This window comes from Perna viridis, chromosome 7 (assembly GCF_037379345.1).
Source record: "Perna viridis isolate PV_CMFRI_1.1 ecotype Kerala chromosome 7, ASM3737934v1, whole genome shotgun sequence".
Lineage (NCBI taxonomy): Eukaryota > Metazoa > Mollusca > Bivalvia > Mytilida > Mytilidae > Perna > Perna viridis.
In genome coordinates this window covers 2,820,981-2,839,531 of record NC_142451.1, presented here as the reverse complement: position 1 = coordinate 2,839,531, position 18,551 = coordinate 2,820,981, and the positions used below count along the sequence as shown (strand labels likewise).

The following is an 18,551-nucleotide window of genomic DNA, read 5'->3' as shown; positions in this document are numbered from 1 at the left end:
GCGTCCCCTGCTTTTCTGAAAACACCTGCCAAGCTGCTAATAAAAAGTCAAGTACGGGGTAGACGAAAGAGGAAAGGAAAACTATGACACATTCAACAAATCAGTTTTCACAGTGCCGATGGATACAACATTACTATAGCTAGTTCTGTAATTGACTAGTGTAGCAGCAAGCTGTAGACTATTACCTTACTTGATTGGTTTACTACTAAAACCAGCTGTATTTTCTTCTATTTTTATCAAAGTGAAGGAGTGACCTTTTCTAAAATTTAACTAGAGTAAAGATGTTCTTAGTCTATATTAACTATTTTGAAGGTTTCAGCAAGTTATCTCCTGTATTTCAGGGTTTGTTTTCCTAACTTGGTCTCTGAGGATAATCTAAGTTACTGCTTCATTTGATAATCTTGTTTCTCTGTACAGTTTCCATAGCTATTGTATTTTCTTTACACTGAACTTAATGACCAGACAGTAGTTCTCACATTATATGGATGTTGTCTTACTATACCCTCTACTTACTAAGTATATAGTAGTAGGGGTGTCTGTCCTTCCGTTACACAGGGGAGGGGGAACCATCTCTTATCTCTTATCCGTTACTCCTCCTATACCACTAAATGGAATTGAATGAAACTTTCACAAAATCTCAATTACATGTTCCCAATGTGCACCTCCAATTTTAGGTTTGATCCAAAGCAATATGAAGGTTGAAAAGGGCATGTTATCAAATGTGGGAGGGCAGGTATCAAGTAGGTGATCATTGCCTAAAATTGTTCTAGTTTTTGACTGTTATGATGAGATAAAAATATCATTTCAGGTTAGATTTTCATTACTTTTTTTAATTTGATTTCTGAACTTGACTGTAATTGTAGTCTTGAAAATTATGATGCTGTAGGCATCAGTTGTGGTCACATTTTTAACAAAATGGGGTCAAAGGTCAATTATGATGTTTAGGAAAAAATGTTGTATCATTTTTCTATGACTAACTTTCCTTTATTGGTAAGAAAATTTACATAAGATCAACGCAAATTCCATTTTATACAAGAATCAGTTGTATATTAAAGAAAAAACAGCAAATAGTGCCGTCCACAGCAGTTTTTGGTACACATGCCAAAAACTTTTAAATTTTAGCAGTCCGAAATGAAAGGACGACCTTGACCATTGAATATTTATCTTGTACATGTCATCATTCTGTACATCCTAGGTTATTGAATAAGGATGAATGTGTAACATCAATGTAGTATTACAACTGATTGTGATTTTACTTTGTATGACCGATACATGCATGTTAGATCAGTTTAACACACCATGGTTTATATTAGTCTGACCTGCTATGCTTTAATTTTATTGTGCTAGCTGACAGAAGAAAGAGGTTAGCATGAACACATTATCTGAGTCAACCACTCATCACTCTCCTATTATAGTTTATGTCACATGCAGAAAAGCGGTAACTACTAATTTTAGTGTTTGATTTGACTGGGTCAGGAATCCAACCCATTAACCTCCTGGACTAGAGACAAGCTTAAACCACTGTAGCAGCAATGATTTGCAATGTATTATGTATGCATACCACTTATCTTTATAGGTTACCTTAGTGTTAGCATCATTCCTTGTTGAAGGCTTTATATGGTATTTTGATTCAGAGTTTGTAGCAAAGATAATTGTTTCATTATTCCATTTATGTCTGATCAAAGTCATCACCCATTGATCTTAAGTTTGTGAACCTTGAACTTGTACAAAAATACTGTTCTTTATCTGGAGGGCAAATAAATTAGACGCAAATAGACATAAAGAATAGGGATGGCATTCAGTTCATCCTCTAACATCAGACATAAAGAACTGGTATGGCATTCAGTTCATCCTCCAACATCAAACATAAAGAACTGGGATGGAATTCAGTTCATCCTCCAACATCAAACATAAAGAACTGGGATGGAATTCAGTTCATCCTCCAACATCAAACATAAAGAACTGGGATGGAATTCAGTTCATCCTCCAACATCAAACATAAAGAACTGGGATGGAATTCAGTTCATCCTATAACATCAAGTGAGCTTTTAAACAAACTAGATGTATTGTATGTATTGAAAATACTTTTATTAGTGAAAGTGGCATTAAGATATGTACCTGAAGACATAAAATAACAGTCTATTATTTCAGGTTTTAAAAAAAAACAATATCAAACACCTTGAGCACTAGAACATGTGCATAGGAAAAAAATACGTTTAAAATCAAAAGATATTTTTCTAGAACACAAAAACCATTTTGATTGGTTTAAATACTATACATCTTATTAGCTGCCAAATATAACATACTGATAACCTAGAAATTAATGTGTTTTTACCAAAAATCTGAAATTCTGACTACATTATAATCAAACATTTGCTCAGATGAAATCTCAATCACCACTAATAATCAATAACTAGAAAAACTTTTTTTTTTTTTTTAACCTCCCACTTCCCCATCTGATAACCTTCATATTGACATGGATCATAATCGAAAATAAGAGGTGCACAATGAGAATATGTAATAAAGATACTGTTAAAGTTTCATTTAATTCCATTTAGTGATATACGAGTTACAGATAAGAGATGGATCCCCCTATGTAACAGAAGGCCAGAAGAAGGGACACCCCTATCACTACATTTTTTGTATATACTTGCAAAGAGGGGTGTATAATAAACACAATAATTTCAGAATTGACAGTAATGCTTGCTGCCAGTGAATGATGTAGATGTACAATATGGCACCTACGTGTTAATTCAAACTGTTAAAAGACAAATACAATGTAGTCAACCAAATGATCAAACTAGCAATTTAAAACTATAAGAGAAATGAAAGAAATAAGTAAGGACAATCACCTCCAAGTGATATCTTTACTATTTTGAGACTATAAGGTATCACTATGCCTCTGCTGACAACATAGTAGAATTGGTGGTACATGTACCAGATTGTAGATTTTAAATAGGAAGTAACTTAGTCTAATTAGCTACTATTGTTAAATGTTACATTCTAAAAAAACAGTATGTACACATGAAGTTCCTTGACCTACACATGGAAATTGTAAGCATTATGCATTTTACACACAACATCATAATTTGTAAAAAAAAAAAAAATAGGCATGTGCAATTATACATAGAGAAAAAAACAAACTACTACATCCTCGTTAGCATAATGATGGCCAAATCAACAACTCAAAATCACATAAAAATATAACAACTAAATCTGTAACACTTCAAAAATGACTTCAACTAAAAATGCCAACAGAAATAACTCTTCTATACACTTTGTCAAACCCTTTTATGGCATATATATATTTCTTTGTATATTTTCTCTTTATTATTGCAACTCCCCACTTTTGCATTTTGATTAGAAAATCCTTGAAAGTTATGCAATTAAATTTAAGATAATATTTTCAATGTTAAAAGAAATATCCTTTTTAGATGATATGCCCAATTGGTACTACTTCATCATGAACTATCCTTTAGCACACTGCCAAGGTAAAAAAACTTTGTTTATTATGAGTTATACATTTTCTTAAAAAACAATCCCTTTATTGCACACATACATGGTATTTCAACTGTTGTTTTTTTTTAGGATGTACATGTATTATAAAATTTAGTACGGTAACGAAGTCAAATTTCATAAAACGTCATGTTTAGTCATCTTTGTTCGAGAAGAATCCTTTAAGCTCAAGTCGAGCAAGCTTGACCATATTAATTAGATCACATCCCATGAAGGCGTTGATGGCTGTAACTGTAACAAAACTCATACCATAGTAAAGATGCCACTCGGAAAAAACTTTAGTAAACATCTGACAGAATGCCATTGTCATTAAGAACAATATATTACCCTGAAACAGAAAGCATTTCATATAAAATTTTGGTAAAGATTAGTATGTGTCTTTATTATCCATGTAAATGATGCTTCCTGTGGAATATGAATTAATAAACTACATGTACATCAGCTACAGGTCTGAACCCAGTGTATATGTTTTCCTCCACTAAAAAGACCAAAACTATTTTTTACACAATTTTGAATCACTGCCTTTCGAAACCTTGTTGTTGACACAACCAGAAGACGAAGTCACTTTATTGGCCTAGAGCACAAGGTTTATATATAATGTTTCTAATCAAATTAGTTCCATGTTACATTACAATAATATTATGATTTTAAGCAAAGCAACCAAGTTAATTTTAAAATGTTTGATAAAACACATTTTATGTGTTTACAACTTTCACTTTATTAATAAACGTGTATGTACATAACATCTAAAATATCTACAATTAACATTGATCACCAAGGCTACCTCCTTTATCTACAACTAACCTTGATCACCAAGGCCTCATTCTTTATCTACAACTAACTTCGATCACCAAGGCCCATCCTTTATCTATGACTAACTTGGATCAGAAGGCCTTATCCTTCATCTACAACTAACCTTGATCACCAAAACCCCATCCTTTATCTACAACTAACCTTGATCACCAAGGCCCCATCCTTTATCTACGACTAACTTGGATCAGAAGGCCTTATCCTTCATCTACAACTAACTTTGACCACCAAAACCCCATCCTTTATCTACAACTAACCTTGATCACCAAGGCCCCATCCTTTATCTACGACTAACTTGGATCAGAAGGCCTTATCCTTCATCTACAACTAACCTTGATCACCAAGGCCCCATCCTTTATCTACAACTAACTTGATCACCAAGGCCCATCCTTTATCTACGACTAACTTGGATCAGAAGGCCTTATCCTTCATCTACAACCAACCTTGATCACCAAAACCCCATCCTTTATCTACAACTAACCTTGATCACCAAGGCCCCATCCTTTATCTACGACTAACTTGGATCAGAAGGCCTTATCCTTCATCTACAACTAACCTTGATCACCAAGGCCCCATCCTTTATCTACAACTAACTTCAATCAGAAGGCTCCATCCTTTACCTACAAGTAACTTTGATCACCAAGGCCTATTCCTTTATCCACAACTAACCTCGATCAGAAGGCTCCATCCTTTATCTACAACTAACTTTGATCAGAAGGCTCCATTCTACAAGTAACTTTGATTACCAAGGCCTATTCCTTTATCCACAACTAACCTCGATTAGAAGGCTCCATCCTTTATCTACAACTAACTTCCATCAGAAGGCCTTATCCTTCATTTACAACTAACCTTGATAATCAAGGCTCCGTCCTTTATCTACAACTAAATTCGATCAGAAGGCCTTATCCTTTATCCACAACTAACCTCGATCACCAAGGCCCCATCCTTTATCTACAATTAACTTTGATCAGAAGGTCTTATCCTTCATCTACAACTAACCTTGATCACCAAAACCCCATCCTTTATCTACAACTAACCTTGATCACCAAGGCCCCATCCTTTATCTACGACTAACTTGGATCAGAAGGCCTTATCCTTCATCTACAACTAACCTTGATCACCAAGGCCCCATCCTTTATCTACAACTAACTTCGATCAGAAGGCTCCATCCTTTACCTACAAGTAACTTTGATCACCAAGGCCTATTCCTTTATCCACAACTAACCTCGATCAGAAGGCTCCATCCTTTATCTACAACTAACTTTGATCAGAAGGCTCCATTCTTAATCTACAAGTAACTTTGATTACCAAGGCCTATTCCTTTATCCACAACTAACCTGGATTAGAAGGCTCCATCCTTTATCTACAACTAACTTCCATCAGAAGACCTTATCCTTCATTTACAACTAACCTTGATAATCAAGGCTCCGTCCTTTATCTACAACTAAATTCGATCAGAAGGCCTTATCCTTTATCCACAACTAACCTCGATCACCAAGGCCCCATCCTTTATCTACAATTAAACTTTGATCAGAAGGTCTTATCCTTCATCTACAACTAACCTTGATCACCAAAACCCCATCCTTTATCTACAACTAACTTCGATCACCAAGGCCCCATCCTTTATCTACGACTAACTTGGATCAGAAGGCCTTATCCTTCATCTACATTGATCACCAAGGCCTATTCCTTTATCCACAACTAACCTCGATCACCAAGGCCCCATCATTTATCTACAAATAACTTTGATCAGAAGGTCTTATCCTTCACATACAACTAACCTTGATCACCAAAGCCCCATCCTTTATCTACAAGTAACTTTGATCACCAGGCCTATCCTTTATCCACAAGTAACTTTGATCATCAGGGCCTATCCTTTATTTACAACCAAACTCGATCACCAAGGCCCATCCTTTATCGACAACTAACCTCGATCACCAAAGCCCCACCTTTTTCCACAACTAACCTCAATTACCAAAGCCCCATCCTACATCCACAACTAACCTTAATCACCAAGGCCCCATCCATTATCTACAACTAACCTCCATCACAATGACCCATCTGTTATCTACAACTAACCTGTATCACCAAGGCCTTATCCTTCATCAGTGTGTACCTGTGTTCATACCACATAACTATTTTTAGTGAAAGGACCCGTAGAACTAAATGGTCTTACATGATTACTACTATCACTAACCAGACAGTAAAATCATGAAAGTGGGCAAATCAAGACAGTCCCCCTACAAATGGTAAAAAAAAAGATTAAAGGAACTGAAACCAACTTATATTTGCACCCCCATTCAGAGAGCACAGAATAACAGACATCACACAAGATTATCTAAGCTACTAATAATCCACTGAGTATCTCCTTTATACATGTATATACAAATTACTTACAATACCATGTGACAACAAGATGACCTTTTTATCCTCCTCACTGAAGAAGTTTGATGTTCTCAGTGCTACAAGTGACATAACCAGAAATCCAACTCCCATTGCACGAGCCAGGTAGCCATGAGCATTATCTAGTTCATTTAATGTTGTCTGAAAAGAAAAAAAAATCATAATCTTTGATATGTCATATACATTTAAATTTCAATTGTTAAGTTGGGGCAGTATGGACACACCATTCAAGCTTTAAACAGCTGTGAATTTTGATTCCAATTAAATATTTGACACAAGATAAGAATTAGACCAGAATCAAAGTGGCCTCTAATTCATAAATGGTTCTAGTCACAACCCCAAAATCAATCCTAGTGTTCACTTAATGGTATGACATTTCGAGGTACAATTTCCCATATGTTCTATTTTTAGTAACGACAGCCATGTTTTTGGACAGATCAATAAACCCCAAATTGGTCAAGTAGTGTCAGAAGAGAAGATTTTTGAAAGAAATAACAAAAAAATAAAAAAATAGCAAAATATGTTGAAAAAGGGCAACAGATTAATTTCTTCATTAATTCCAACAGATTGATCCATGTATATCATAATGTTTTGAAATAGAATAGTAGACAATGTACAAAGTGATCATTACCTGAAACTGACAAGCAATCTTGGGGAAGACAAAAGTCAACATTCCATGGGCAAACCAAATGAAGAAATCAGTTCTAATGTGGAACCTTCTACTTGTAGCATCCTGTTCAGAATATCCACCCCAATCTGGCAATGTCATAGAATAGTAAAGGTACCCAATGGTAAACAGCCCATACATGTATAGCTGTAAATCACTCCTCTGAAAAAAATATAAATACATGTAATCATGGAATGAAAAACAGATGATTTCACAAAATTCTCATTTTACCATAAGAATTTTTGTGAAATGAACAATGATTAGTAATATTTAACAACAGCTCTAGCCTCTACATTGTCAATACTTGTACCTGTATAGATATCAATCAATACTACAAATATAGATAAACACCACATCTCAGATTCTAGAAGTCATATTTACTAGGTGTTGTTAATCCAGAAATTATTGTGATGTTTCTATCATTGTGCAAAATGCAAATGGCTTAAAATCACAATAAGAAGAACTTGCATTAAGAAATTTATAGCACTACATATGTGTGGAATTGATAACACAACAGATCTGGGCGTAATCTACGTGGCAAAATGGAGATTAAAGTTGCCAAGATTTTTTAACAAGAGGCTCTCAGGAGCCTCAATCACTTGTCTGGCTAAAGTTTGTCTTTCAAGTGCAATAAATTTAACAAGGAGCTGTCCAACAATTTTGACTCAGAAAGACTTTGGTAGGACTTATCAAAAGCATCATTTCAGCTTAATGAATTGAAACGAAAATTTGACTGCAGATAGATCTCATCATGCTGAACACTTTTACCTGAGTCAAAAATTAGCTAAACCTAACTGTTTTGGAGATATATGCAAAAAACTATTGTCTGATCCCTATGTTCTATTTTTAGTAATGGCAGCCCTGATTTTCGACGAATCAAAAATCGAAACACCTGTTCTATGCAGGATACCCCAAGGGACATTCATACCAAATTTAGTTCTAATTGAGTAGTTTCAGAGGAGAAGAGTTTTTATAATTGTTAATGACGACAGATCCCAAGTGATGGCAATAGCTCACATGGCCTTTGGCCAGGTGAGCTAAAAATAGTTCAAAGTCACCAGCTCGTGTTCTTTTTAAGAAAAGTGAAGTCGCCGAGAAATTTGACCAAAAAGAGATAACTCTAGCCCTTCCAGGTATTAAACAACCAAAATGGGGGCAATTTTTGTAACGATGAGAAAACTTGAATAGGAAAAAGTTCAGTAAATTTTAATTAATTCCAAGCAATCCGGTGAATATTTCACCTCTTCTAGCAACTTGGATCATAGATAAAACCAGCAGAACTTATTTGAATAAAACATATTCAACTTACTGAGTTCAAAATCAAAGGAAAAAATCATAAATGGTAAGGAACATGTACATTTTGTGTTCCTTGATTAAATTTTTAATTTGATAACAACAATTAATTTATTTAATTAATGAGAGACTCTTACAGTGATTTCAATGGTTTTAAAAGAAAAATAATAATTGGTAGGTTCAGCTTGGATCATAGTCATGTGTATGAGTGGTCTGAAGTGACACTTTGTTCGATAAAATAAAGATAATGAAGCTAACTATTATCACTTATAAAAAAAATCAGGGAAATTTATTGGATAACAGACTACCATATTAAGATGCAGTCATTCATTTATCAATTTAAATTATAACTATCATTTGAAAACAATCCCACTAAACAATGTACATGTAAACATACATGTACGTGTATGTCTGTGCAAGTTGATGGGTGCTTTGTATCAATTACAATACAAGTGTACTCATCATAATGTCAGAACAGAGATGATTTACATAATTATCTTCTTCTTTTTCAGGTAGAGACCACACATGACAGTGGAGACCATCATAAGACTTTAAGAACATGCTACTATAAGAAACAAGTTCTCAATGACAATCTGATCACTTACTATATTCAATTCAACGTACATGTACTTATTCATTTGCGAAAAGTGGAATTACAGTATTAAAGTTATCTTTTTTGTTTATTATTTATCAGAATTCATGTTCTTGAGATACAACTTCATATCAATGCGATAAAATAGTCTAGCGGTGAAATATGATTTCTTCCCATTCCAGACTCACTACTCCCTATCACTCCTGGAAGGGAGAAGTCACTTCTATTCACTAAATCTGAGATTATGCCCTGCAGATGTGTGCATTCTCAAAGTCGCAAAAATTAGGAACATATTTTTAACTACATGTAAAATGATAACAGGACAAAGACTGATTCACACAAAAACTTATGACTAAACAGTTATTCATCAAGTATAATAAAAGTTTCTGACGTAAGATAAACAGAAATCACTTTTTCATATATGATAAAATTCCTGGTACACTGACTGTACACATATACATTGTGACATGTAATTCCTGGCACACTGGCTGTACACATGTACACTGTGACATGTAATTCCTGGTACACTGGCTGTACACATGTACATGTACAGGGTTTTTCCCAGGATTTGAAAGGCTTTAGTCACTTTTGCGGTCGGGTATTTTTCAAATTTCAAGAATAATAAAAACAAAGTCAATCATATTTATTACATATATTTTATTTCTTTTTCAGCATCAAGTAACAATAAAAAGTATAAAGTACATTAATAATAAAATATATAGATAAAACTTTGTGTTGGTTATTTGTTAATACATACATGTATATCTATAGACATAAAAATAGCACTGTCTTCCAGCACTAAAGCAGAGACTGGAATGTCCCTGACTGACCATAAAACACTCAGAACTAATAATGAAGAATCCTCCTATCCTTGACAAGAGCCCACAACTGAAAAGCTCTTCTATAATTGAAATCCCTGAAGCCCACTGGATGCAGAGACAACTTCATGAGAGTATCAACTGATGAAACCTTCAACCTGTTCCTAAGGTAAGTCTTGATGAGATTGTATCTACTGAAGCCCCTCTCACAGTCAACTGAAGAAATAGCAGAGAGCAGACATATAGAAAGAAGCTTGCCAACATTAGGGAAGTCCAACAAGAAAGAATCCTTGGCCAGAACAGAAGAAATAACAGAATCAATTCTAACATCCTTATAACCAGTCAAGACATGTTTAAACAACAGCCACTCCTCCCTGAACTGAACCTCATCGATCAAAGCCTTGTGACCATCCCTATCCTGTCCAAAGTAACTACAAAGAAACTCAACATGCTCTTTCCCGTAAGACAACAACTCCTGACTACCACTAGAAGGCACTAACTTAGGATCAAAAATAGACAGACCCTCAAAAACCTGCTGAGAAGGATATATGTATATGATAACTATTTATTAAAATATAAAAATAGAATTATAAAATCACCACATACATGATGATCTAAAAGATCGTTGAGATCGGTCAAGTTGGATGACGGTTGGTTTGTCTTCGCCATCCACAGAATACTGGTCATTGTAGCAATCACGTCTTTTTCATGGCTTTTGTGTACAGTTGCTACACCTTGGTCCCAGTTGCTCCTCATTGTTTTGGTCTCAATGGCCCTTTTATGATCGGCGCTTTTGATATGTTTTTGGATGTTGTCTTTCAGTAGTGTCTGGCATCCAATCGTAAAAGTGTTGGTGAGTTTGGCAGCTTTACAATCTGAACAGAACATTGCGTTCTGCTCTTGGTCAAAATAAATAGCTGGAAATATCTTTGACCATTCTTCTTTGAATTTTTCTTTGTAGATTTTTGGGTTTTTGGTTGTGTGACCTGTGACTCAGGGTCACGTGTAGAAGTAAAGAAATTTGTAATCATGACGATGTACAAGAATGACGAAAATAGATTCATCCTATCTATTTATGTCTCTTGAGAATTTGAGTATGAGCAGCTCAAAATGTCACACACAAGCCGTAATTTTAACTAATCATAATTCTTTTGTCGGCTCGTTATCATTCAATTACGCAGTTACACTTCAATAGGATTACCTGTGTAAACATCGACACCAATTTATTGGGATTAAGGTGAAATCATTTAATTGACAGTTAATTGGCTTGGGTCGTAAACTTGTCGTTTAATTGTAGTAAGAATCGAATTTTAGTGGCGATAAAAATTATACGTTTTGATTTTTTAAGTGACGAAAGTAACCAAATTTTTTTTCGGGAATATAAAAAGGCTTTCGCCAATGACGAAAGTGACGAGCGCTCGGAAAATCCCTGCATGTACATTGTGACATGTAAACAAAGTAGTAAAACATAACTGTCACTTCTCTTTTTTTTTTCTATTACATACCTTTAAATTTATATTATTCATTTCTTTACCCACAGCTGATTGCATGGTAGTGTATACCAATGCAGCATGGAGGGAAAAAAACTGAAAAAAAACATAAATACTGAGCTCATCAAAAAAGTTGGAAACAAAATACACATTAGAAAACATTTTTATAAATGAAAGATGAACTACTACTAAATGTGATTTATAGTTACTTAAAACTGTAATTAAAAGTGGAACACACTACAAAACATTTACATGTAATACATGATTTAATGTATACTAAACAAACAAAATCAAAATAGACAACTACATGTACCTACATGTACCTATATGTAACATTCAATACATTGACTACAATGTATTTTACTGCATCAAATTCTTTCAATTAGCTTCTTTGCTTTTGCCTGCATATTCTTTTTTTATATTACTCAAAATTAAACAATCAGCCAAAGATCACTTCGTAGACAAATATTTAATCAGATCCTATTGAACATTTTCCCTTCTGAAGTGATAGCATATAAAGCCATACATTAATCAGCCAAAAATGTATTTGTGACACATTACATTTGCTCTGACACAACTTAAATTTGAGGTTAATAGAACTACTGAAAAGCAAACTTCTGAGAATTAAATATGTACATGTACAATGTAGCCTGATAGAATTTAAAGTGTTAAATTTAAAATTCTGTGTATATTCACTTAAGGTAGATCATACCTACATGTATTACACTAAGCATTCTCTTCTGTCATCTTACAAAATCATACAGACATATATAAATTTTCAATGAACTATTAATGTTAAAAATTATGTAAAAACAGTAAGTTTACATGTAAATTATTTTGAAAGAATTTTTTTTTTTAATCAAAAACATCAATTATATAAGTCTCTTTTAAGGGGGGGGGGGAATTTTCTTTTTGAAATATGAAAGAGTATCGGTTAAGTGTTCATCATATAAAATTAGAAGAAATTATTTCTACTAGTTTTTTGATATTTTGCATAATAGTGAAAATCCCCACAGAATCCATATCAAAGTTACATTTATTAACCTTTAACTATCTTCAAATCAAGTTCAAAGACCTATGTTTTCTACATTACAATTCTATAGTATGTTCATTTAAGGTCATCTTCCAGAAAAACTAGTAAATTTTTTCTACTAGAAATATTAGGTATGTTCAACCTTTTCATAGTATGTAGTTGATATCAGAAACCTGAAAGTACATGTACATGTAGGGAATGCAGTATGAAGTAACCTGTAAGTACATGTAGGGAGTATGAAGTAACATGAACTTTACCAAAGTCCTAGACCATAGCAGTGTAGATTTAACAGTTGGATCATTGGATCTCCTCGTTAAAACATGACTGAAGAAATCTATCAGCAACAGGATACCAAGACATCTTAGTTCTTGTAGATGTAAGGCATCTGCTGGCTTCAGAACCTACAGAACAAAAAGAAAATAGGTATAGTTTAATTACTATGTAATGTAAAACCCATTCTCTTTATAATCAGAAAATATGCATTACATTTTTTCTAAAGTTTAGAATAAAAGTAAATTTAAAAACTTGAATTTAAGGTTAAAATTACTTGTGTATTAATATAGTCAAGTATAAGAAAGCAAAAAGCAAGGATTTATATACATTTGTATTGCAAGGATGGGAATCTCGCACAATTTTACATAGTACGATAATAAATATGTTGCATGGGGCAATATACAGCAAGATTACCCATGATGCATTTCGTTGATGCTGAGCGTGCCCTGTTAATGGCGGACATTTTCCATCGTTTCAACATTTAATCATGATAAATGTAGGTATTCTTACCCATATGCTTTGATAAAAAAATAAAAATATCCCTCCTTAAGTTGCCTCTTGACTTTTCAATGTTTTGTTTTGATCAATACCTCGATTTGAGACCTTCATCTCTATCAAATTTTCAACCTGGTCCCACCTTCGAAGGCGGTATTCCCTCCTCATCTAAAATTCAAACTCCTTTTTCTAAACCCAATCAATCATCATAAATTATGTTTAAAATTGATCAGAAACGGTATGAGGGTGTATATAAGGAGTTTCATAGCTGTAGGTTTCCCTGCATTTGTGGTATCGTTGTTTTATATGCCTTGGTTTTTAACTCAACTGGGTAACCCCACCTTCGAGGGCAGTTTCCCTCCTCATTTTAAACTCAAACTCCTTCTTCAAAATCTGAACAATCATCATAAAATTTGTTTTAAATTGACAACAAAAAAATGGTCTAAGGGTGCATAGGATGTTCACAGCTGTAGCTTCCCCTGCTTTTGTGAAATCAATGTATTTTTTATCTAATTTTGACTTCAATAGCAGTATAGACGGCAAGTCGCTGTGGCGAGTATAATAAAATTTGCCATGCGAGATATTGCGATGAATTACGATCACATCTACCCAAAAGAACTTGAGATAAAGGATACTATAGACACTGAAGTCAGCCTCATATCTTGACCTACACTTAAAAATCGATGTTAAAGGAAAACTATTGACCAAACTTTACGACAAACGTGATGATTTTTCATTCAGAATAGTCAACTTTCCTTTCATCTGTGGCAACATCCCTTTGGCACCTGTGTATAGAGTGTTCATATCACAACTCATACGTTATGCCAGAGCTTGCCGAAACTACGCAGACTTTTTGCAACATGCTAAAACTCCAACAAATAGGCTTGTGGAACAGGGTTATGTTGCTACAAGATTGAAGTCATCACTACAGAAGTTTTATGGTCGTCATCATGAACTCGTGGATCGTTATGGTGTGTCCATCTGCACCATGAAAACTGATTTATTCAACGAGTCATAGTTTTCCTTTCCTCAAAGTCTACCCCAGACTTGACTTTTTATAAGCAACTCGGCGGGTGTTTCTAGAAAAGCAGAGGATGCTTACCCTACCGGTGCACCTGGTCCATGCTCTCAGTTTTTAGTGGAGTCTGAGTTGCTCATTTGCTTTTGTTACTTTGTATGTATGATTTTAGTTACTTCATGTTCTTTGTTGTGTATGTCTGTTTTCCATGTCTGGTCTTTGTCCTGGATTACATTCTTTAGATTACGGCTATAACCTTGGTTCCCTTGATTACTCTTATACTACCATTCACTTTGGGAAATGAGTTATCTTATTTTAGATAATAATTGAGCCATTCTTTAAATAAAATTGGAAGCTTTCATTTGGGGTTACGACACTTATTTAAAGGTAATTTAAAACAAACCATACCAATATCACAGATTTACATGTATAAAAATTGTAAATGTGTAAATTATTTCTTTATACATGCATTTTACTACACGTTGAAAGTACACGAGATCATGAATTTTGTAATGTGAACTATTAGTGGCGTGAACTACATTCAGACAAGGATTTCATTGTAAAAAAACCTTTTACCACGTATTCAGCAACTCGCTCTGGAAACAGCAACAAGACCATGCCTTTCAGACCAAAGGTGATAGTAAAAAAGTTCTGCCACATATCAGTTCCCCAAATAGCGATTAACAGAAATAACAAAATGCACAAAGGTAGCAGCACGTCAAAATTCAGTGACGTTAAATAATCTGTTATGGCCTTGACTTCCATTTTTCGGGCCTATTTGTTATTGTTTTCGAGGAACCCGCCAGACGCCAGAATTTGGGTCAAAATTGTAAAAATGAAAACATTCCGGTCAGTATCTGTAAGAAATCCGGAGATCGGTCAAACTATACAATGTCTTTGAAATCGCGATCGTGTATGAAAGGCTAACCAAGGATCTCTATTTAAATCCTTGGGCTAACCAGGAAAAAAGAATTGAATAGAATAGAATATTTCCGAATTACTTGAGCCAGGGAGTTATTATGAATAACGTTAATCGAGACTTTTAAAACATACACACCTGCGTTAGTATACGTATACTATATGCATAGTATCATACTGACACTAGATCAATCGTGAGATAAACATCCCTTGTGCACCCCACTCATCAACCAAAATATGATTTTCAGGTACCTCCCATTTACGAATCTTTTTGTCACCAAAAAAATTACTGAAACATTTTCGTATTTTTATTATTATTATTTTTTTGTTACTTTTTATACCTCGATCGTTGAGGCAAAAATCCATTTTTACGTTTTTAGATTCTCCGAACTTCTTTCTACAAAAGGAAGTAAACTGAAATGTATATACCACCATGTAGCCCAACATCTCAGCTTGCTGTAACCGAGGAGTTAAATATAGATCCTTGCTGTAACACTTAGAGTTTTGGGGTAAAATGAAAAAAAAATGAACTCCTAGCCCACCGTAAAATCACTTGAATAGACATATTTTTCAATGTCAAAACCGCTAGAGTATTTATGCTTCATTAATAATGGCTTATTTGGTATTTCTGTCTAGTATTATCACAATTGATACTTCTGAAGTTCTTTTGATGAATTTTGGCGATTGTCATAGTAAGAATTTATCCAAAAAAGCGAAAATGGGGTTTTCGATTTTTCCGTAAAAAGTCATATAAATTCGACTCTACAAGATGTTGCTCAACTAAAACGTTTAAAATATGGTATCATTCGATAGATAATTTTATTTCTTATATGGAGAAAACCACGAAAATACTAATTTTCAGGGAAGAATTTTCAAAAAAAAAGTTTAAAATATTACCCTTACCCCTAGAAAACCGGTCATAGTGTCATACAGAATTCACATTCGACGCATACCGACACGTAAAACTCATATTTTAGGAAATCATGATTAAGATAATGATGTACCCAACATATCTGATCAATTCAGGTGCTTATGTTTTCTTTTTGGGGGTGACAATTACTGTAAAATCGTATAAAGAGGAATTTTCAGAATTTCATAATTTCTTCTATACCACCCGTTATTTCCTTTTTTCAGAATATCGTAGTTTAAACAAGCTTTTGTGTGATACAGTAGATAAATATAGTGTCTTAGTTTCCAAATGAGCCCAAGTAATAAATATTTGAACTTTCCCAAGTTAAGTTAGGTGAAAAATTGCCACCCCTCCCCATGAAAAAATACCTCAAAATGAACTAAAATGTTAATTTGTGGCATGTAAACGGTGAACAATAGATATGCAAGTTGGTTATTGTTGTTTCAATTATCGATGTATCCAACACATCGATCTTTTCATTTCAGGCGCATGTTTTTCAGTTTCAGTGCGACAATATTGAGTTTTTCACAAAAAGGGAAATTTTTGGAATTTCATATTTTCTCCCATTTCACCGGTAATTGGCATTTTTTTCAAATACCGTACTTTATAAAAGAAAAGCTTTTATACAATGAAATATAATTATATAGGGTCTTAGCTTTCTAAGGAGCCCGAGTAGTAAATATTTGAATTTTTCCAAGTCCAATTAGGTGAAAAACCCCACCCATGAAAAGAATATCTCAACATGAACTAAATTTTAAGCATGTAACCGATGTCATTTCAGGCGGCGCGTATTTTTCAGTTTCAAGGTGACAATAAAGAATTTTTCAATAATTGGGGAATTTTCGGAATTTCATGTTTTCTTCCATTTCACCTGTAATGGTCTTTTTAAAAGTACCTACTTCAAACAAGCTTTTGTATGATCAAATATATTAATGTATAACATCTCGCCTTTCCATTAAGCCAAGCCAATGCACAATTAAACGTGTTCCAGGTCATTTGGGCGAAATAATGGTACCCTCTACCCACTAAAATCTGCCCTATTGTGAAAGAAATTGGTTCTTTATAGCATACACAAACTATACACAATATCGATCTGGCATTTACATAGAGATCTTCTTGTATCAATCATATTGTCTAGCAAATATGTTTTAATCGTCCCGAAGATGACAAAATATTAAAAAAGGGAAATTTTAAGAATTTTTAAACAGATTATCACGCATTTTAGCACGTAAATGGTATATTTTTTGTGTAAATTGTCACAGTGTTAATATGATTTTAGTTGCTGTCATGATTCTTATACTTATATGGTTTCAAAGAAGCAACTACGTTGAGTGATTGGCATACATGCATCCAACACCATTTAAAAAATGCTAATCTATCACATACGTATTGTGGGTTTTACGGAAATTTTAGTGGGTATGAAGTAACATTCTTTCGCCTAAATGGCCTGGAATACGTTAAATAAGGGATAGCCTGTGATACTGTATTATTACTTCTTAGATACTGTTTTGTTTTAATAAGGGGTTGCCTGAGATACGGTTTTTTTTTCTGTTAAATAAGGGGTTGCCTGTGATACTGTTCTGTTTTAATAAGAGGTTGCCTTTGATGCTGTTCTGTTTTAATAAGGAGTTGCCTGTGACACTGTTCTGCTTTAATAAGGGGTTGCCTGTGATACTGTTCTATTTTAATAAGGGGTTGCCTGTGATACTGTTCTTATTTAATAAGGGGTTGCCTCTGATACTGCTCTGTTTTAATAAGGGGTTGCCTCTGATACTGCTCTGTTTAATAAGTTATTGCCTGATAATGTTCAGTTCTCAAAAAGCACCGGCCAGTTTGGTTAGCGTTTAACGCAATCTTCCGAGGATAAAATTTAGATAATCTGTAGAAATTTAAGGTCTCAGCCACAACTAAACTCTAAACATGAGGAACTTTGATATGTTGGAGACATGAAATTGTTGACAATGTTTCCCTCCGGGTAATTACACCATTTTGTTTTGTAAATGTACTTCTATTTAATGCTTCAGCTGTTTGCTTTTTTAATTCTTTGCAAACTTACAATTTAACCTATAACACGGAATAAAAATGTGAATATAATGTATGTGTTGCTTGTATAGTTCGTGCTACCACTTATACAGTTATCACTACCAAGCCGCTGTTTATTGCGACAACCGGATGTGGGACATATTAAGGAAATTAGACAGACAAAACAGAACATTAGCAGTTTATTTACTACAAAGTTGATATACAAACTAGTATATAACATAAACTATAGGTTTATACATTAGATTATTTCATTTATTCTTACTTTTTGTACC

The 18,551-nt window shown here is 34.0% G+C and overlaps 1 protein-coding gene across 1 annotated transcript; it reads right to left on the bottom strand.

The window, feature by feature from the left end:
• Positions 1-2,066: 2,066 nt before the first annotated feature.
• Positions 2,067-15,247, bottom strand: LOC148610962 (uncharacterized). The gene is made up of 6 exons (XM_088590930.1): positions 14,985-15,247; positions 12,880-13,023; positions 11,605-11,685; positions 7,361-7,558; positions 6,724-6,870; positions 2,067-3,844 (listed from the first exon to the last, which is right to left on the bottom strand). Exons 1-6 carry the CDS (start codon positions 15,171-15,173, stop codon positions 3,650-3,652), a joined length of 954 nt encoding a protein of 317 aa, XP_088447056.1. The 5' UTR covers positions 15,174-15,247; the 3' UTR covers positions 2,067-3,649.
• Between the last annotated feature and the right edge of the window lie 3,304 nt (positions 15,248-18,551).

Excerpts from the sequence above, each read along its gene's own strand:
- LOC148610962 (XM_088590930.1), bottom strand. The coding sequence starts at position 15,173 with ATGGAAGTCAAGGCCATAACAGATTATTTAACGTCACTGAATTTTGAC. Across the intron at positions 7,559-11,604 it reads TGAATAATATAAATTTAAAG|AGGAGTGATTTACAGCTATA; the intron begins GTATGTAATAGA and ends TATTTTTTTCAG. Across the intron at positions 3,845-6,723 it reads TCTTGTTGTCACATGGTATT|GGTAATATATTGTTCTTAAT; the intron begins GTAAGTAATTTG and ends TTTCTGTTTCAG.